At 42.6% G+C, this 20,791-nt stretch overlaps 3 protein-coding genes and 1 pseudogene across 4 annotated transcripts; 2 read left to right on the plus strand and 2 right to left on the minus strand.

Annotated features, from left to right (window-relative positions):
* On the minus strand, window positions 1,951-3,032 carry LOC8076156 (proteasome subunit alpha type-4-2). Its single transcript, XM_002437869.2, has one exon. It carries the CDS (start codon window positions 2,904-2,906, stop codon window positions 2,154-2,156), a length of 753 nt encoding a protein of 250 aa, XP_002437914.2. The 5' UTR covers window positions 2,907-3,032; the 3' UTR covers window positions 1,951-2,153.
* On the plus strand, window positions 5,517-9,299 carry LOC8070902 (mitochondrial outer membrane import complex protein METAXIN). Of its 2 annotated transcripts, none has more exons than XM_021449405.1 (6): window positions 5,517-5,764; window positions 6,019-6,359; window positions 6,450-6,526; window positions 6,662-6,722; window positions 7,128-7,296; window positions 7,384-8,745. In XM_021449405.1, exons 1-6 carry the CDS (start codon window positions 5,578-5,580, stop codon window positions 7,389-7,391), a joined length of 843 nt encoding a protein of 280 aa, XP_021305080.1. In that variant the 5' UTR covers window positions 5,517-5,577; the 3' UTR covers window positions 7,392-8,745. The 2 variants fall into 2 exon arrangements, with proteins under 2 accessions (XP_021305080.1, XP_002436560.1); XM_002436515.2 differs by lacking the exon at window positions 7,384-8,745 and adding an exon at window positions 8,823-9,299 and having other exon boundaries at window positions 5,522-5,764.
* LOC8076157 (probable LRR receptor-like serine/threonine-protein kinase At3g47570) lies at window positions 12,059-15,489 on the plus strand. Its single transcript, XM_021449737.1, has 2 exons — window positions 12,059-14,997; window positions 15,095-15,489. The coding sequence occupies exons 1-2, from the start codon at window positions 12,063-12,065 to the stop codon at window positions 15,487-15,489; spliced, it is 3,330 nt and encodes a 1,109-aa protein (XP_021305412.1). The 5' UTR covers window positions 12,059-12,062.
* On the minus strand, window positions 17,156-18,777 carry LOC8076158 (annotated as a pseudogene).

Genomic DNA, 20,791 nt, shown 5'->3' on the forward strand with positions numbered 1-20,791 from the left:
CTGGAGCGTTCTATGTTGCAGTTCTACCTTGAACCTCTGCACAAACTGCGAAAGGCCACAACGGGATAAACAAGCAAAAGTATGCATTGTGCAAGAGGCCACAACGGGATAGACCTAACACAAACTGAGTAACGGTGTTTTTTTCAACTGCGGAAGAGGCTAGAGGCCACAACGGGATAGACCTACAAACTGTCTTGAGTAACGGTAAGTGATTGAATTCAGTAGTTCCACAAAATAAACTGCCTGAGTAACAGCAACAAGTGATTTGATTTCAATAGTTCCACACAAAATGTCCCCTCCTTGGATCCCATCCAATCAAAGCTGTGGACTAAAGATGTATTTTTTTTCCCACTATAGTTTGTCGAGTTCAGTTCCAAGTAAACAAAACAGGTCATCACCCGACTTATGTGAGTTTATGACTAGTCAGCACATGGCTTGCGACAAAAACTCAATGGAATAATACCATTTTCGGTAATCTTATTCATGGATCACGACCGTATAAGCATTTTCTTGTCTACTAGGAAATATGAAATACATTGATAAGCAAAGAGTCAAGTAACACAACAGCTTGCAGATACATCACAAATCCAGCTGGAAAACAGTAAATGATTCGATCATGAAGCATACACATATATCAGGTTTCCAAAAGAGGAAAAAAAATACCAAAGCTACAAGATGGAAATTAAGAACACAACAAAACTGAAGCAAAATTTATCCGTTCCTGTGACCAAAGACATGCAATTTTACCTCTTAACTGTTGCAATTTGGTAGTTGGTACTCCATCCGTTTTAAATTGTAAGTCGTTTTGGCTTTTCTAGATACATAGCTTTTACTTATAGCACCTAGATATACATTTGTCTAGATACATAAAATTGTATTTAGAAAAGCTAAAATGACTTAAATTTGGAACGGAGGGAGTACCTTAAGCAAGAATATAACTAGTTAGACAAGGAGAATAGAATTTTACTTATATGCCAAAAAATTGGAGTCACCATACTCTGATGGCATCAAGTGCCAAGTGATAAGCAATAAACACTATGCAACAAGAAACTGGATGAAATCTGCAATAATAAATTGTGGTAGCACCAGAATTTCAAGTTGCCTAAGGTTAAAGAAGTGGTCAGGCAGATCACTAGCACTGACTGAGATGCATCACACCATTACACCAACACTGAGTCCTGATGATACTTGATATAACCAATTGATATGAATTATCAACCAAATAATTCTAGTCAATCAAGGTACAAAATAATCTTTCAAGAGGGAATCAAAAGCTTGGGTCATGATGTAATGAGTGGCTAATCATAAAAAAATGTTGTCGAGACAATGCTGCAACCGAACCAGAAAAGTTACCGTCTTGTCGTGAGAAAACTATAACTGGAACCTCTCCTAAATAATAACACTGAATACTCAACATATGGTTGGCATCAAACCATACAGGTATTCTGAATCAGACAGAACACCACAAAAAAATTAGCTGTTTTTAAGCACGTTTGACAAAAACAGTGATACGAAGATTCTTTTTTTTTGGCTTTACAGTTATATATGATCCTGATGCATTGTATTGTCATGGTCTGGTCATAAAAATGGTTCTTAACATTTTCATCCCACTGCCCTGTGTCACCCATAAGTCATCCCACTGCCCTCTGCCACCCATAAGTCCTAATGATAAACAACAACTCAAGCAAAGCAGAAGCATAAAGATAATCTGAAAGACATAGAATACCCTACTGCTATTTTGCCTAGTTTACTAAGCACAATTGATGAAAGCAGTACCATCATCTAGAGGCCTAAAATGTCATAGTTACTGGAGCACATAAGCACTCCAAATTTTTGCCATGTTTCAAAGCACAGTCGGTATCATCCAGATGCCTTAAACTGTCACAGATCTGAACCTAATTTTCCCTGTTCCGTTGAATCACATGCTCCCTAATCGCGATAATAACCAAGTAGAGCAGATCGAAATCAACAATTTGCAACCAGTTCAAGGCAATCCACTGTTACAGATGAAACATTAACAGATCAAGGATGCTCAACATAAAATTTTAGACCACATAATCATCGAATATTTAGGTTCACACAACAGAAGCATAACTGCTTAAACCATGTCTAAGAGCAGTAGTAGGCATCACAAGCCACAGCAAACCAGAACATTATGCGTCGGGTGTTGGCTGTGTCAGGCCAGACTTTGCAAGCAGCTTCCCCAGCGCCTCAGGAGAGCACACCTGGTACTGTACATCCCCGGTGCCAGGCTGCAGAAACACCTCGGCCAGCTCCAGCTTCTCGGCAGTCAAGCTGGTGGAGTCCATGGTCTTGCTGAGGACCTTGAGCGCAAGGGCGACGGCCTCCTCGCGGGTCAAGCCGTCCTTGTAGTCCTGCTTGAGCATGGACTGCGCGGCCTGGCTATTGGCCCCAACAGCAGCGGCCTTCCACCCGCCATAGTTGCCAGATGGGTCGCTCATGTAGAGCTGGAAGCCGTGGTGCTTGTCCCACCCGGCGAACAGGAAGGAGACCCCGAAGGGGCGGAGGCCACCGAACTGGGTGTAGCCCTGCTTGGTGTCGCAGAGGGACTGGACGAGCTGCTCCACGGGGATGGGCTCCTGGTAGGAGAGCGCGTAGCGCTGGGCGTGGAGGCGGGCGGTGTTGATGAGGATGTTGGCGTCGGACATGATCCCGGCCACGGCGCACGCCAGGTGGGAGTCGATCTTGTACATCTTCTCGGCGGAGCGGGAGGTCTGGAGGAGCTTGGAGGTCACCTTCTTCTCGCCGACCAGGACCACGCCGTCGGCCGCCAGGATCCCGAGGGCCGACCCGGCGTTGCCGATCGCCTCCATCGCGTACTCCACCTGGTAGAGACGCCCCTCCGGCGAGAAGATCGTCGTGCGGCTGTCATAGCGGCGAGACATCGCGGCGGCGGCGGCGAGATGGGGTGGATTGGGGGCGGTGACGGCGAGATTGGGGTTTGCGTTTGTGAGAACTTGGGAGGGGGACAAGCGACTCGGGAGAGGTTAACGCGAGATCTACTTGCGAGAGAAGAAAGGTGGGACGGGCTCGCTGGCTGGTTTTAGCCCATCCGAACCGTCGGTAGCTCCGCTTTGCTTTGTGGGCCGTTGGATCTCTCGTGGTTTTGAGCCGGGCCAAACGGGGTGTGGAATTCGATTTCAACTTCAACTGCAATGATGAAACAGAGTTACAGGAGGAATCAAATAAAAAAGAATTCCATAGGACGTAAGCCGTTCCTCGTGGATCAGCCTAAGGGAGGCCACATCACCCACTAATCTACTAACCATTCCATATGGGTTTTTTTTTGGCTTTATGTCCATAAACCCACAAACCTAAGCATTCGCACATCAGCAAAAACCTAGTTAGAGGTTTTTTTTTCCTATTAGACATGTTTATGGGCCATCTGACAAAAGACTAATATAACCTAACATGATCTGTCAGAGGATTGGATTTGGATTGGGACATGTTTTTTTGACTCGTGGCCCAATCCAACACAAAAAAAAGTCTGACACAAAGTATACAAATATAAAAGAGCTGGAGAAATAGCCTGACACGCTAGTCTGTCGGGTTGAGCTTGAGCTAAAGATTTTAACCCGATCATTTTTCTACCATGATTTAACGTTTGTTTATGTGTATTATCTGATCGTGGCACCACAATAGACATAAGCTTGTCCTCTAACTCACAAGCGTATGTCTATCATGGCGCCCGGGAGGACAAGTAACCCCCAAGCCACCCTTAAACCTCCCTACACTTGGTTTTTGCCAAGAAAAGCAATTTAGTTTCACTAAGCACAACATTGTGATGCTTACAAGCCATGTCGTGCCTATCCACATGGTTCAACCTTTGCTTTTTGGCGACAATGATTCTACCTCTGCTAGGAATTGCATGTTGGCCTGATTTTTATGTTAGGCCAGCCCAATAAGCTCATGCTATGCATAGCGGAGCAGCTTTTATGGTCAAGCAACTTAGAGTTTACGCTTAGGGAGAGTGGGTATGGGAGCATGTCCTTAAGCCTTAGCCTTGAACCTCAGAACTCAAGTCGGATAATGAGGCTTTCTCAACACTAATAATCAGAATTACATTTTTTTTCTTCGTCACATACTTTGTTTTAATTTGGAGCTCACAGTGACAAGGCCGGTGGATTAGGGGTAGCTCACGGTGATACTCCGTTATTAAAATCACCACTAGCCAAATTAATGCACTTAGTCTCACATATGTTTTTGTTAAGATGCACTACCACATGGTTTCGATGCAGGCATAGATTATTCAGATGTAGATGTAGAGGGTGTTAGACAGATAGGTTTGGAGCACTGCAACACAGTTCAAATAGCCTATAGGAGGCTCTAGCTTCTCTTATGTGAGGATAGAATAGAATGCCCCACTCGAGCACATGAGAAAAGGATAGAGGAGGGCCATGGCAAGGGCTTGCACAGTTGCATGTGATGGGGATTCTATCAATGTTCCATTAGGGGTGTGATTGGTAGCCTACATGTCTCTCGAAGCTTGTCCTGTTAGATGCAGCAAAAACCTCTTAGCCTAGCTCATGTAAAACGTAAATCAATTCTATTTTCTTAGAGCTAGGCTACAAACATTCACATATGAGACCACCCTGACCATTGTTCCAATCATTATGTACCATTTATCATTTGCATGGGACAATAAAAAACTGATCCGAGAAAGGAATGCTATGAAGGAGAAGTGGGTAACTCTACCATGCCTCTAAAGAATATGAATTCTATACATGCTAACCATCAAGGAGTGAGATAGGTTAAATAAATAAGCTTTACAGTCTAATCATCCTCTAAAATCATTCTGCACCTATTACCCAACCAGATCCATCTACCCCATTCCAGGGCCATGTTTAGTTACTGAAAGAAAAAATTTCGCAACACTGTAGCACTTTCGTTTGTTTGTGGTAATTATTGTCCAACTATGGACTAACTAGGCTCAAAAGATTCATCTCGTAAATTCCGACCAAACTGTGCAATTAGTTTTTATTTTCGTCTATATTTAATACTTCATGCCTGCGTCTACAGATTCGATGTGATGGGAAATCTTGAAAAATTTTGGGTTTTTGTGTGGAAGTAAGGGCTTGTTTAGATGCAAAAACTTTTTGGATTTTGACACTGTAGCACTTTCGTTTTTATTTGACAAACATTGTCCAATCATGAAGTATAACTAGGCTTAAAAGATTCGTCTCACGATTTACAGACAAACTGTGTAATTAGTTTTTATTTTTATCTATATTTAATACTCCATGCATGTGCCGCAAGATACGATGTGATGGGGAATCTTGTAAAGTTTTGGTTTTTTGGGTCTATCTAAACAAGGCCTAAACAAGGCCCAGATTCCAGGAGAAAGGAATTCCGAATTCCATAGAAAAGCTGTCTAGGAGAAAGGAATTCCGAATTCCGAATTCCGAATTCCGATCACGCCCCAGGAAGCGTGCGATGTTAGCTGGGCCCGGCGAGTTTTTCAGCCCACCTGAGTTTTTAGAGAGCACGAGAAACCCTTTACGCTCTCGAAAAAAAAAAACTTTCGCAAGGCAAACCCCCCAGCCCACCCTCTCGGCGATGGCATCGGCGGCGGCGGCGGCCGCGGCCGCGGAGTGGGAGGCGGCGGCGCGGAAGGTGCTGGTGGCGCGCAAGCCCTGCTTCGGGCTCCCTACGGCCTGTCCAACCTGCCTCCCCGTGTTCCTGTACCTGCGCATGGCGCAGGTTCCCTTCGACATCCACGTGGACACCAACTTCCCCGACGCCGGTGAGCTCCCCGCACGCATGCGTAGTCCTATCCTATTACCCTGTATCTACTTAGCTCCGCTATGCTCTTTGCTGCTGGCGTCTCCGCTCGTCCGGGTACATAATGTTCTTTTGCCCCCTCATAATAATCTTGTAAGAACAAAATTGCTAGATATTTGTGGCAAGGTTCCTGCATTGATATGCTGGGACCTCTACGTGGGTTGAGCTACGAGCGAGGAGGTTGCTTTGCTCTCACACTATTTTTGTGTTGCACAGATCACATACCATATGTTGAATTTGGGGATTGCGTGGCTTTCAACAATGAGAAAGGAGGCGTGATTGAGTATCTCAAGGATGAGAAAATTGTTGACTTGAACTCAAATTTCCCAAGTGTTTCATCCACCACTGTGCAAGAGACGAAGGCCATGGTTTCGACCTGGCTTGCTGATGCTTTGCTGTATGAACTCTGGGTGGCTAGTGATGGAAGCATTGCGAATGATATCTACTTCTCTGATCTTGCATGGCCCATTGGAAAGATACTCCACTGGAAGAAAACTAGACATGTGAAGCAACAGCTGGGTATAACAAAGCTTAATGCTGCAGAAAAAGAAGAGGAGGTTTGCTACTCCCTACCTATTATTTGCCTTTTTTTCTGGTTTTTTGGGTGACACACTAGTAGCTTCTAATGCAATTTTCAATTTAAACAGATATACCGGAAGGCAAGTGCTGCATATGACTCATTGTCTATCAGATTAGGGGATGAAGTCTTTCTATTTGATAATAGGTACACTTCAACCACCTTGTATCCAGCATATTTCTCTGTACTTTGTGTTAAGTTTTTATGCTTGCTGACACTTAGATTTTTGTTCTGACATGTCAAATGTGGAACACTGATATTTCTTAATTTCTATTTATGAAGCCCTACAGATGTTGATGCTCTTTTCCTTGGACATGCTCTTTTTGTCCTCAGTGTGTTGCCTGTAAGTTTCCCTCTATACTTTGTTGTGTACCCTAATGTCAGACACTGACTCATCTAGTTGCATAGGAAAATTGATCGAAGCACAGATGCCTGATTGCACTTGCACGTTCTCTTGAAAGCGCTGGTTCCCATCTTGAATGCTTCTGATGTTAGTAGTAACTATCTAGTTGCATAGAAAATTAATTGAAGTACAGATGGCTGGTTGAACTTGCATTCTCCTGAAAGTGCAGGTTCACATCTTGAATGCATCTGATGTTAGTAGTATTGGGATTGGGTGTTTTTTCTATGCTATTAAGAATTTCCTAGCACTAAGCCTAAACCTATCAAGCAAATGATCCAAAGCATCCTCAGATTATGTTTTATATAGTTAGTTTCAGGGCATGTTCTGATCTTACTTCTGCCTTAGGATACATCTGTGCTGAGGGGCACTTTGCAGAAGCATGACAACTTGGTGAACTTTGCTGAGCATCACAAGGTCCAATTGCTGGAAACCTCATCATCGTCATCATCAGGATTAGGATCATCACCTAGTCCATCATCATCCACCCCCAGGAGAAGACCATCTGCTGACCAAGGTAAGCAAACAGTCCGCTTACCCTGCTGCTCAGAATTCAGAGATTGCTGTTGTAGCATCTATACTTAGCTGGATAAATTGTGATCAGGAACATGAAAATCTGAATGATGCCATTTTACTCTACCTGGCAGACCTTCCACCTTATAAGTATGATTTTCCTGTCCAGTGCCTATCAATCTGTCGAATTTAATATAAGGATGCGCACCCAAATTTAACCATGTTAGATGAAGAGTCTATGATCAGCTTGTCTGAGTTATTTCTTGTATCTGTGCTGTTGCCAGCCCATCATATTCACTTAATGGACTATTTACTCAATCAATCTGCAATTCTGCAGTCTACTCATTGGTGACTGACTGTTTCGCAAAACTGTAACTACTTGCAGCTAAATATCAAGGAACTAGAACTTATGTGAAACTGGTCCCAAAAGCTGTAGTTCCTTGATAGTTAGGTGCATATGACTCTAGGTTTGTTAAGTTAACTCTGCCAAAGGATGCTAGATCAGTTGGTCTAGGCACTCCGGCGGCACCTCCCAGGTCCTGAGTTTGAATCCTAGTAGGAGCGAATTTCAGTCTGGGTTTAAAAAATCCTCTCGCCTGTTCTCATACCAAAGCACTGGGGGAGCCCCGGCCCAATTCTCACTTGGGCGACGGAAAGGCCACCGTGTATGGATGGGGGTGGGGGTTCGGGGGTTTTCTTTCCGATTGAGAAGGTGTTTTCTTCTTAATTTGAAAGCTGCGGCGGCAATCTTAACTCTTAACCGCCCAGGTCGAGTTTTTTTTTTGAAGTTAACTCTTTAATTAACATTTGTGCATGAACGACTTATCCTTGTAGTAACTAGGAGTCTTAGGACATAAACATGAAAGACTTACCCTTTCTTGTAGTAACTAGGAGTCTTACCCTTTCTTGTAGTAACTAGGAGTCTAGGAAATAAAACTGCATTTCATTACAAAGTGAAGTGGTAACTGTGCTAAAGAATATTTTAGTGGATGGATCCTTTATGTAATCCTGGATCACTGATTGCTCAAGCTGTATGTTGCTTCCTTGATTTATTGCATCACAATGCAGTCATGAAAGAAACTGTGTCAAACAATGCTTTAATTAGGATGAGTGGAAAATCAATATATGCATAGATAAGAAAATAAAGTTGATGAAGATGGGATGGAAGATGCTTTAATTAGCATATGGTGCTACTATGGAGCAGAATAATGATACAGGGTTCTCTTGCAAAATGATTTTATACTATTTGTTTATTGTTTGGTATGAGTTGGCTAGTCCAAGGGGCTACTGTACTTCTATTTTTTGTATTTTCTTGAAAGAAGTAAAATGCATTAATAAGAAAATAAAGTTGATGAAGATGGGATGGACTAATAAGTTCTTGAACTTCACCATCTCTTTTACCTGTTGTCTTTTTTTCTTTTATTTTTCTTTTTTTTGCCGGTGCCTCGGTGGTCATGTTTTGTGTATTCTCGTGATAGTTTTCAGACATCTGATTGTTGCTTTATGTTCTTATATTGACATGATCTTTAGGCTATAAGCCAAAACCCAGAGCCAAGAAGGAACGGACAGAGGAGGAAAAGAAATTCAGGCGAAGAGCAAAGTATTTCCTAGCCACACAACTTGTTGCAGTTCTTGTGTTCCTATCACTGATGGGTGGGGTTGATAGTTCCGAGCTAGACGACGATGATGGCTTAGATTACGAAGATTAGATCATCCCTGTGCTGTTTACACATGATTCGTTCAAAGGACAAATTGCCCAGTTGGTTTGGGTGCTGTGAGAATTTGTTCCAACACTTCGTCTGTGAAAAATGTGTTGCACTTGATTGTAGCTAGGAATTCACTGAGTTGGTTACCCCTCGGCAGTTTCATAAGCTACTTCGGCCGTAAACATACTTGTCTCTGAAGTTCCTTTTTTTTTGGCTTCCGTGAACCAAACTTGTAAGCAAATTCGAATTTTTGGAGTTTTGGAGATGCACTGCTTCTCTGTGATGGATCTGTTGGCATGAACCTCCCTGTCCAGTAGTATAATAGATGAGCTGAAGCTGTATGGCATTATAGAAATTTTCTCCTTCTCTGCGTATCTTTGATATATCTGCTAGAGATTTTGCAAAATAAAGTAGCTGAAGTTTTTTTAAAAAACATTTCCTATACTGCAAATCACGATTTCAGGATGGATTGCAGTTGCAGGTGGGTTGCCAGTAGGGGGTGAAAACTTTTAAACATTTCCTATACTGCGATCTCGATTTCAGAATCGATTGCAGTTGTAGGTGGGTTGCCAGTAGGGGTTGAAAACGGATCGGATGTGAATGAATATAATTGATATTACATTTGTTTCTATATTTCTGATCCTGAGATCATAAATATGTGATACGTATTGAATATTGAATATTCAAGAAATATCTAAATTCCTCTAAACTAATTCATACTCGGATACCATTTGCACCCTTGCTTGTTTGTTTGGCTGATTAGCCATGACAGAAAGTACTGTTAGTTGATTTATTGTGAGAAATACTGCTAAATGGCTGGCAGATTCAGCAGATAAGTCTAAGTAGAGGCTGAAAATGAAAATGGTAATTCTCGATTATCAAAAATTGTTTTTGAAAAATTACCCTTTTTTTCCTTTAAGGACCCGTTCGGTTACGGTAAAAAGCAGCCCATGAATTATTCTAGGCGATGAAACTTATATAAATTTAGCTAGCACTCTAGCCATGTGAAATGAACGAGGCCTAAATGGAAACAGTAAAAATATCTAATAATGATGCTGAGGGCACTCACAATGCAGACTCTATCATAGAGTCTAAAGTTATTTATTACCTCGAACAATGTTGACTTGGAGTCTAAGAGCACTCACAATGCAAGACTCTATCACAGAGTCCAAGACAATTAATTATACATTATTTATGGTATTTTGCTGATGTGGCAGCATATTTATTGAAGAAAGAGGTAGAAAAAATAAAACTCTAAGTCTTATTTAGACTCTAAGTCCACATTGTTCGAGGTAATAAATAACTTTAGACTATGATAGAGAGTGCCCTGATGCTTATTTGTTGTAATATTGTAAGAGAAAAATACGTTGAGGATGTTTTTTTTTTGGGTGGGGGGGCGGGGGGGAGGGGGAGGCGAAGGCGAGAGCCACGGTAAAAAGGAACTGAACAAAAATAGATAGTTTCAGACGCCTCTTATATAGCACTTTCCTAATATTAATGGAGCCAGTTGTAAAAAAAAAGAGAGAGAGGAGCCGATCCTCTAGTATGATAGTATCAGTCAAGTAAACGGGATGGCTGTGATGTGAGAAGAAGCTGCCTGGAAATTGCTGATTACCTCTTGTCATCTCACCTTTGAATTTCCGGCCTGGAAACGTGTTGCTTGCTCAATACCGGTCAAAGACGGACGACTACTGTGCAACGTTTGATTTTGACGGACCCCACACCCACTGCTCCAGAATCCACTAAACATCCAAATCAGGGGCATTTGTGTAATTCGCCAATATCACAGAGGCAGAACACGGGAGGTTTGATGCTTTGCAATAACTAGGAAACAGCCTTAGGCCTTGTTTAGTTCACCCAAAAAACCAAAAATTTTTCAAGATTCTCAGTCACATCGAATCTTATGGCATATGCATGAAACATTAAATATAGACGAAAACAAAAACTAATTACACAGTTTAGCTGTAAATCACGAGATGAATCTTTTGATCCTAGTTAGTCCATAATTGGATAATATTTTTCACAAACAAACGAAAGTGCTACAGTACCAAAAACTTTTCACTTTTCGCAACTAAACAAGGCCTTATTGTTCTGACAGGAAAAGTGCCCTTACTATAGTTTCTATACAAAGAGCAGAGTAAAGTCCACCACCGGTCCCTAAACTTGTATTAATGTGTCATCCCGGTCCCTAAACTCGCAAATCGACCATTTAGGTCCTCGAACTTGTTCGTCTGTATCATCTCAGTCCCTAAACTTATTTAGTTGTGTCATCTCGGTCCCTAAACTTAGAAATCACCCGTTTAAGTCCTTAAATTTGTTCAGTTGTGTCATCCAGTTCCCTAAACTTGATTTTAAGTCTCATCTGGGTCAAAACAAAGTGATCTAAAAACTCTATATTAAAAATAATTCATAACTTTTTCATATGTACTCGAATGAAGACAAACTTTATATCAAAGTTGTAGCCCTTAATGCGTTCTACAACTTTATAGTTGAAATGTTTTTTATTTAAAGTCGTTTAATATCACAAAATTTAGTTTTAAATTTTAAATTTCTAGATCTAAAAACTTTCAAAAAATATTTTGGGACCCCAAAAGATTTCAATTTAAAATCTTTTCAACTACAAAGTTGTAGATCGCATTGCTTACTACAAATTTGATATAAAGTTTATCTTCATTTGAGTTCATATGAAAAAGTTATGAATTATTTTCCTATACAGAGTTTTTAGATTCGCCCTGCTTTGATCTGGATGAGACTTAAAAACAAGTTTAGGGACTGAGATGACGCAACTGAATAAGTTTGAGGACCTATATGGGAGATTTCTAAGTTTAGGGACTAGGTTGACACAACCGAACAAGTTTAGGTACCTAAACAATCGTTTTGTGAGTTTAAGGACCGGGATGACACACCCAAACAAGTTTAGAGACCGGTGATGGACTTTACTCCAAAGAGCATTATTGTTCAATTAGCTTTAGGCTAAGAGTAGACAGCAGCACTGCGTTATATATACAGGGACAGTTACCTGTGGTGATTCAGAACCATTTGCTTGATCAAAAGCCCAGCTTCCATGAGTCCCCAACGCACAATGCAACACGCCAGCTACAAGGCCCTCCATCATCTCCTTCACCTCGTATTACTAGCCACCGTGTTGCCGGCAATCGCCGTTTCCTCCGAGAGCAACGGCACAGATACTGACCTCGACGCCCTGCTCGCGTTCAGGGCACAGCTCTCGGACCCTCTAGGTGTTCTGCGTGGCAACTGGACCCCCGGCACGTCCTTCTGCAACTGGCTGGGCGTCTCCTGCAGCCAGCGCCGAGAGCGCGTCACCGCCCTGGTGCTGCCAAACATTCCCCTGCATGGCAGCATTTCTCCCTACATCGGTAACCTCTCTTTCCTCTACGTCCTGAACCTCACCAACAGCAACCTCACGGGCTCCATTCCAGCTGAGCTTGGACGGCTGCACCGTCTCAGGGTTCTTGCCCTTCCCTGGAACAGTCTGTCAGGTTACATCCCTGCCACTGTCGGGAACCTCACGAGGCTCGAGAGCCTTGTTCTTCTGGAGAACAGTCTGTCAGGGCTGATCCCACATGAGCTGAAAGACCTGCAAAATCTTAGGCGCTTAGACCTCCAGAAGAATCACCTGAGTGGCAAAATACCAGAAGTATTCAACAACACACCTTACCTGAGCTATCTGAACCTTGGCAACAACAGCCTATGGGGACCTATACCTGTTGGTATTGGATCCTTGCCCATGCTTCAAATCCTTGTCTTGCAAGATAATCACCTCACCGGCGTGGTGCCTCCTGACACCTTCAATAATTCCGCCCTGCAAGTTCTGAGCCTCGTGAGTAACAACAATCTGACAGGGACTATCCCTGGCAATGGAAGCTTCAGTCTTCCAATGCTGCAGTTTTTATCCCTCTCTTGGAACAACTTTGTGGGTAGGATTCCTGTGGGGCTCAGCGCGTGTCAGTTCCTGCAAATAATCTCTTTGTCAGAAAATGCTTTTACAGATGTTGTGCCAACATGGTTGGACAAATTATCAAACCTCAGGTCCCTTTCCTTAGGCGGAAATAACCTTTTTGGGTCGATCCCGATTCAGTTAGTCAATACCACTGGGCTTCAGGAACTTGATCTCTCAAACAACAAGTTGGAAGGGCAGATCCTACCAGAATTTGGGAAGATGAAACAACTCATGTATCTGGCACTTTCGGATAATGAATTGACAGGTCTAGTTCCTGCTTCCATTGGTAACCTGTCTGACCTGTCTTTCCTAATGTTGGATACAAATATGTTGACTGGATCGATCCCACCCGCATTTGGGAATCTTGGCTCTTTACAACGCCTTAGTTTTGGATCGAACCACTTTGAGGGTGGCCTTGAATTTTTGGGTGCTCTTTCTAATTGCAGACAGCTCAGTTACCTCAGCATGGAGTCCAATTCTTACTCTGGGGTTCTCCCAGATTATATTGGAAACCTCTCCAAGCTACTAGTGACTTTCCTAGCAGGTGAGAACAATTTAATTGGCGGACTTCCTGCAAGTGTATCAAATTTAACTAGCCTGCAAATCATATATCTCTCAGGCAACAAATTGAACAAGTCGATCCCAGAATCCGTTATGAAACTGGAGAATCTCCAGGCACTTGCTCTCGCTAATAATATCATGTCTGGTCCCATCCCAACCCAAATTGGTATGCTTAGAAGCCTTCAACAATTGAGTCTTGACAACAACAACTTCTCTGGCTCCATACCTGATGGCCTTGGTAATCTTAGTATGTTAGAATATATTTCTCTCCCATATAACAAGTTTTCTTCATCCATACCACCGACGTTATTTCATCTTGACAACCTTATTGGACTCAATTTGTCAAACAACCTCTTGATTGGTACACTCACACCTGATATAGGAAGCATGAATGCAATTATTAACATAATAGACCTCTCTAGCAACCAGCTATTTGGTGATCTTCCAGAATCATTCGGACAACTGCAGATGCTGACCTACCTCAATTTATCACATAACTCGTTTCAGGATTCGATCCCAAATTCTTTTGGCAAGTTAGCGAGCTTGGAAATACTGGATCTTTCCTACAATAACCTCTCTGGAAACATCCCAATGTACCTGGCCAATCTTACATACCTCACCAATTTGAACCTCTCCTTTAATAAGCTACAAGGACGTATACCAGAAGGAGGTATTTTCTCAAACATCAGTTTACAGTCCTTGCTAGGGAATGATGCACTTTGTGGTTCTCCACGTCTAGGGTTTTCGCCATGTATGGTCAGATCTCACTCGAGAAATGGAAAGATACTAAAATTTGTACTCCCTGCTGCTCTTGCAGCATTTGGAGCAATAGTTATTTGCTTATATGTAACAATCAGAAGAAAAAATAAAAACCCAGGAGCGTTGACAGGATCCAATAATATTACTGATGCAGTCAGACACAGATTAATATCTTATCATGAGATTGTTCATGCCACTAACAATTTCAGTGAGGAAAATTTGTTGGGAGTAGGATGTTTTGGCAAAGTTTTCAAGGGACAGCTAAACAATGGCTTGGTGGTTGCCATCAAAGTTCTAAACGTACAGTTGGAAGCAGCTACAAAGAGCTTTGATGCTGAGTGCCGAGTGCTGCGCATGGTTCGGCATCGCAACTTGATAAGGATAATCAACACTTGTTCTAACCTAGATTTTAAAGCATTGTTACTTGAGTACATGCCTAATGGTAGCTTGGATGCACATCTGCACAATGAAGACAAGCCACCCTTAAGATTCCTCAAGAGATTGGACATCATGATAGAGGTGTCGATGGCAGTAGAATATCTGCATCATCAATATCATGAGGTAATCTTGCACTGTGACTTGAAGCCTAGCAATGTGTTATTTGATGACGATATGACGGTACACGTGGCAGATTTTGGCATAGCAAAACTCTTGTTAGGTGATAATAACTCAGTGATTTCTGCAAGCATGCCTGGAACAATTGGTTATATGGCACCAGGTAGTAACCATTCATGACTGAATTTATTATGTAGTACCATACCTTTTTTTAAAAAAAGTTTGTACTGATACTTATTGTTCAAAATAATCCTTGACAGAGTATGGCTCCATGGGAAAAGCATCCAGGAAAAGCGATGTGTTTAGTTTTGGAATTATGCTGCTTGAGGTATTCACCGGGAAGAAGCCCACTGATACCATGTTTGTCGGGGAACTGAGCCTTAGGCAGTGGGTTCGTCAAGCATTTCCATCAATGGTTAGCAGTATTATTGATGGTAATTTACAACAAGATGAAACAATACATGGTTTTCACCAGACAAGCAACCCTTCGGATGTTTCTCCAAGAATCTCGTCGGAAAGCACTCTCAGATCAATATTTGAGTTGGGTTTGGTATGCACAAGTGAAACGCCTGACGAAAGGATAACTATGACTGATGTCGTTGCCAAGTTGAAGAAAATCAAGGACGATTTTATGCATGAGAGCAGTTCAGCATGAGGTGGAGAACAAAATTACTGGTATTATTGTTTAAAGATTCCTATAATGTTATCAAAGTACAAACCCTTGAAAGATATTTTGTTAGCATATATTGAAACTATGTTTACAGTCTTACAGCACCTTTTTTAAACTTTCCCCAACAAATCGCACTAGCTAAAATCATCAATCACAAATGATCTGTGCCGAATGCTATGGCATCTGTTGTAGAACAGAATAACCTAACTTAATTGGATGAGCAAAAAATATAACTTAGTCACAAGGCTATCTCCGACCAGTAGTATAACCTCCAACTAGCCCGACTTGTGCTGAGGCACCACCAACTGAAGTAAACGCCAACAAATTGTAACAATTTGATTCCACAAGTAAAGCAAGTAACAATTCGATTGCGAAAAATACTGCAATTAATAGTATACCGAGTAATCACTACCAACAGAAAAATACAGTACGCTAGTATCGGTAAAAATGCTAGTTGAGCTGGGGGAAAGTAGAAAACCTTACTGATATTGCCAAAAATCAAGACGATGCAACCCGCAGTTGGGCGCCTGGAGGTCAGGTGTGACCCCGTCCTACCGCCACGGGGCGACCGACAGGAGATCCAGCCATCCAGGCGAAGGTAAAGCTAGCAGATCCGCAGGACGATGACCGCGGCGAACCTATCAGCAGCGGTAATCGCGAGCGACCGACATCACCCGCGACAGGGGGAGATCGCCGGACATGGCCGCCCCGCGTGAGCATTTCGGCCCGGCCCAGAATGGGTCCGTGATACTCGTCTAGCCCAATACTCATCTCAAAGGTACTTTAGTTCTGTTATAAGAGTCCTTAAAAATGGATGCACTCTATCTTGTTCTATTATACAAGCCCCTAAAAATACCATAAAATAGAGACGGTAACCTTTCCAAATCTAACTAAAATGTATATTGAGCAACCATACATATGCGCTAGATCACTGGTTTTAAGGAATGTTTGACAGAGTTTCTCTGGAGGAGCCATAATTTGTGGCTCTTTAAAATAGCTTCGGCTCCTGTGTTTTTTTATTGAAAAACAGATCCTCTTACAAAATATTTGATAGGGCTACTTTAAAGGAGCCAGAGCTGGAGTCAGAAAGGAGCCATACCAAATAAGCCCTTAGACAATCGAGCCAAACAAACAAGTGTTGATAGCTCATCCTGTATAGCCTGATTTAATCAACTAAACACTTATGTCTTGCATGCACAGGGCCTCGACAAGGTCAGCCTGGTTGATAGATGCGAGATAGGCTCACCTAGTCCCAAAACCAATCACTCCTTATCTTCAAAAAAAAAAAACCAATCACTCCTTGGTGCTTTACATAGGGGCTGACTAATAAGACTATAAGAACGCTCTTTTAGATAATGTAAGAATTAAGGTTCCTATTTGACACAGCTCAGCTTCATTATATAAGCTGTTTTTTTTTACAAAATAGTTTATTGAGTAGCTTTTTATTAAAGTTGCGCTGTTTTGGAACAAGTGTTTAGTAAAATAGCTTTACAAGATGGAAAAATGAATAGAATGACTATATATGTGATATGAAGTTGTGGTAAACTATTTTTTTTTTCAATTTCATTCCAACTCATGTCTTTGTGAGAAGAAGAGAAAAAATAATTTCACCCATAAAGCTGTTTTTACAAATGAATGTTTAGCAAAAAAAAAATCACAACAGCTCATCTATCAATACATCATATAAGTTCATAACAGGCAGGTGCACCTTTAATTATATTACTTCACTTATTCTAATGTTTTTTTTTCATTTCAAAACCAGACATAAACGATATATAGCACGTACTCGATGTCGATGAGTACATACATACATACAACAATCGTAGAAATGAGCAAGGTGACTCGTATTATATTGTTCTCCCTATACGGATACGGGTCACCATAGTACGTACTACATAAAAAGGAGTATATGCTACTCCACCAGCTTGAAGTAGTCGAGTCTAGGGCGACTCTGCTCGCTGCCTTTCCTGTAAAAGTGCGCGATGAACTCTTCAACCGTCACGCTCCTGTAGATCGGCGGGTTGCCACCGTCCGGCGACGTGAGTTCTTCTATGGGACCATACTGCCTCTTGGATCTTCCCACGTCAACGAAAGACGCCACGGATACCCTTGCCGTGTCAACGCTCTGGTTCGCCAGAACTCGGTGCTCCACGCTCTTGAATCGCCCATTGCTGACAAGCTGCACCAGGATAACTACACGCGCGTGTATACATATAAAGTGAAGTGGATGCCTGGAGAAGGTCGCCGATGTTGATGATCAGAGCGCCGGGCACCGGAGGCACGTTCACCCAGGCCTTGCCGCCGCCGCCGGCGGCGCCGTGGTCAAGAAGCACCTGCAGGCCGCCCACGGCGTCCTGCAGGAGGACGGTGAGGAAAGTCGGGTCCGTGTGCTTGGTGTTGCCGAGGGTGAGGTGCGGCTCCGGGCACGGCGGGTAGTAGTTGCACGCCACCTTGAGGCTCTCCCCGCAGCCCATCTCGGCGAGGCGGTCGCCGGCCAGCCCGAGCGACTCCGACAGCAGCTCGAACAGCCACGCCGAAAGCTTCCTCACCGCACCAACGTACTCGAACATCACGCCCCTGAGGGCCTCCGGCAGCTCCTCCGGCTGCGGCGGCTCCGGCTCCATGTCGAGGAAGATGGTGTCACGCCAGCTCCGGCTCCATGGAGAGGTCGAGGTTGGAGTAGAACCGCATCTTGCGGCGGGCCACGGCCGCGACCATGGCGGCCATGGCGTCGCCCGGCACGCCATGGTTGACCACCTGGAAGAACCCGGCGGTCTCGGCAGCCGCCCTCACCTGGGCGACCACCTCCTCCCGCTGGGGAGCCGCGAGGTCGATCACCGGGATCGTTGCCGCTTCGTCAGCGGTGGGGGAGGAGGATGTGATCGCCGTCGCCGGTAGGGAATCCGGTGGGTGCAGTGGTGGAAGATGGCCGGGATGGATTTGGTGCCGGAGTCGACGAGGCCCTTGACGCCGGCCTTTGTGTCATCGAATGCCTGTAGCTCTTGCGGGCGATCGTAACCACCGTTGGCGGCCACGGCCACGGCGACTTTGGTGATGGACATACTCCGTACGTAGTATATAAGTGTATATGGATATGAATATGAGGTATGTGTGGCTGGCGCCTCCGACTCCGAGTGACTTGAGAGTCTGGGACAAGGAATATAAGGGGAGATGGGATAGCTAGATATATATAGAATCCATTATAGATGCACCATGGTTACCAATAAGCTATGCGAGTCTAATAGCTTGATTAGTCGTTAGTAGAAAATGTTGTTGTTTTTTTCTGAGTCAAGCTGTGTGTGTGTGTGTGTGAGAGAGAGAGAGAGAGAGAGAGAGAGAGAAAGACCCGAGCTTATTAAGTAGAACTGTAGTAGTAGGGAGGAGTAGGGAGTAGGGAGTTGTTCTTAGTGACGTCCCTTGAAAGTGATTTTCGGTAAAATTTGTCTATAAGTGTTAAGTCACTTCTTGGTCTGTTGGTAGTCATCTCGTGGAACATTGAGTAATAAGCTTCCTTTTGCCCAATTTCAGCTGCTCTCTCCATCTTGAAAAGAATACAATTCTAGCTACAATGTTAAATCAAACTACTTTGGAGAAAGCACCTTACGCTAAAGCAATACTCATTCGATCCTAATAGAATATAATTCAAGATTTGAACGAGTCGGTGTATACATTTGGTTAAAATTAAGTACATTTAACTTCTTGATATATAAGAACGACTATTAAAAAATAATAATTCAACGAAAGAAACTGCCCCAGTGGGTGGAACATTCCCCACTTTCAGTCCTTCAACTTCGTCTATTGGATTCCCATAATATGTACTCCTAGCAAACAAAACATGTGGATTCAATATCACGATTTTTCTTCCCAAAATATCAGGAGCATTTGATAACGTGACTATCATGAACAGCACGGGAGTTTAGAGGCTTTGCGCAAGGTTGACTAGGAACAATAATTATGCTAAAAAAAACAATAAATTTTCACAATTTTCTTTTACTATACTCTCTAGGCTTTCCGATCCTTTTGACATCGTGACATAATTAAACAGTCTTTTTTCTATAAATATGAATAGTAATCGTAAAATATTTGTATATCATTATATCAAGAAATGAGATTTTGAAAACACAAATAACACACCTCTATCAAACGGAGAAGGAGGTCGACCTAAAATAGTCACAGTTGACCATCCTAGCATTAGTCTTCTCTAGGTTGAATACGTTAGTATGTGTAATTCTTTTGAGACCGAGGGAGCAGTTACTAGAGGGATCACTTTATTTATAAATTTGTTTCTACATCACCTCACATATTCTAGACAATGATGCATGTCCTCTCCCGCGTGACATGGGTCCTTTTGGTTATTTGCGTCTGTGAAAGTATAATATTTTTTTGGGGGTGGAAAATAATGGTTACTGTCGGATGATGTGCTGTGAAAGTATGGTTAATATTTTTTGGGGGACGGATGATGCTCGATGCATATGCATGGCGTATATGTGCATATGGTCAATTCGAATTAATCCATCGATGCTGCTAGATGATTGAGCCCCATGCTTTTGAATTTTGATCAATAAATTGTAGGACGGGGACGCTGGCATCTAATTTTGGTGGTCCCTTCCCTTAGAGCAATCAGTACTTCAGTAGCTAGCGATGAGATTTTATATGTGTCGTGTCAGCGTGTACCACTAGCTAGCAGCATCATATATTACAGCCAGCTTTGGTCCCATTAGAGCATATACTGTTGCCATATTGCATGCGAGCTTTGCTCCCAAGTTTTGTCCGTCTACTTTCTGCTTACAGATATGCTCACGAAAATTTGGCTTATGCTGATACTTATGCTAATTCATCTTTTTGTGGGCAACACACTGACCATCCGGATGGCCATGAACGTGTAAATAGCAGAACTATACAGCTGGCTTCATACGAGCTGCGATGGCTCAGGAGAATAATCTCAGATTTAGGAGAATATAATTATTGTTGTAGTCTGATTTTTCTTCTCAAACTTCAAAATCAGACTACTTAGGCCTTTGTTTGGTTGCACATGGTAAAGTTTACCGTCCGTCACATCGAATGTTTAGACACATGCATAGAGTACTAAATATAGACTATTTACGAAACTAAAAACACAGTTAGAGAGTATTACAAGACAAATCTTTTGAGCCTAATTAATTAGACCATTGGATACTAATTATCAAATAAAACAAAAATGTTACAGTACATGTTAAACTTTAACAACCCCCATCAAACACCCCCTTACACCCTAAACTATCAAAACCATTCAAATTTCCTCTCTCTG

Source organism: Sorghum bicolor, chromosome 10 (genome assembly GCF_000003195.3).
Source record: "Sorghum bicolor cultivar BTx623 chromosome 10, Sorghum_bicolor_NCBIv3, whole genome shotgun sequence".
Taxonomy (NCBI): Eukaryota; Viridiplantae; Streptophyta; class Magnoliopsida; order Poales; family Poaceae; genus Sorghum; species Sorghum bicolor.

Bases quoted from the DNA above. Each gene is read 5' to 3' on its own strand.
- LOC8070902 (XM_002436515.2), top strand. From the start codon at position 5,578: ATGGCATCGGCGGCGGCGGCGGCCGCGGCCGCGGAGTGGGAGGCGGCG. The intron at 5,765-6,018 runs GTGAGCTCCCCG...TGTGTTGCACAG, and splicing joins CACCAACTTCCCCGACGCCG to ATCACATACCATATGTTGAA. The intron at 6,527-6,661 runs GTACACTTCAAC...CTATTTATGAAG, and splicing joins GTCTTTCTATTTGATAATAG to CCCTACAGATGTTGATGCTC.
- LOC8076157 (XM_021449737.1), top strand. From the start codon at position 12,063: ATGAGTCCCCAACGCACAATGCAACACGCCAGCTACAAGGCCCTCCAT. The intron at 14,998-15,094 runs GTAGTAACCATT...AATCCTTGACAG, and splicing joins AATTGGTTATATGGCACCAG to AGTATGGCTCCATGGGAAAA.
- LOC8076156 (XM_002437869.2), bottom strand. From the start codon at position 2,906: ATGTCTCGCCGCTATGACAGCCGCACGACGATCTTCTCGCCGGAGGGG.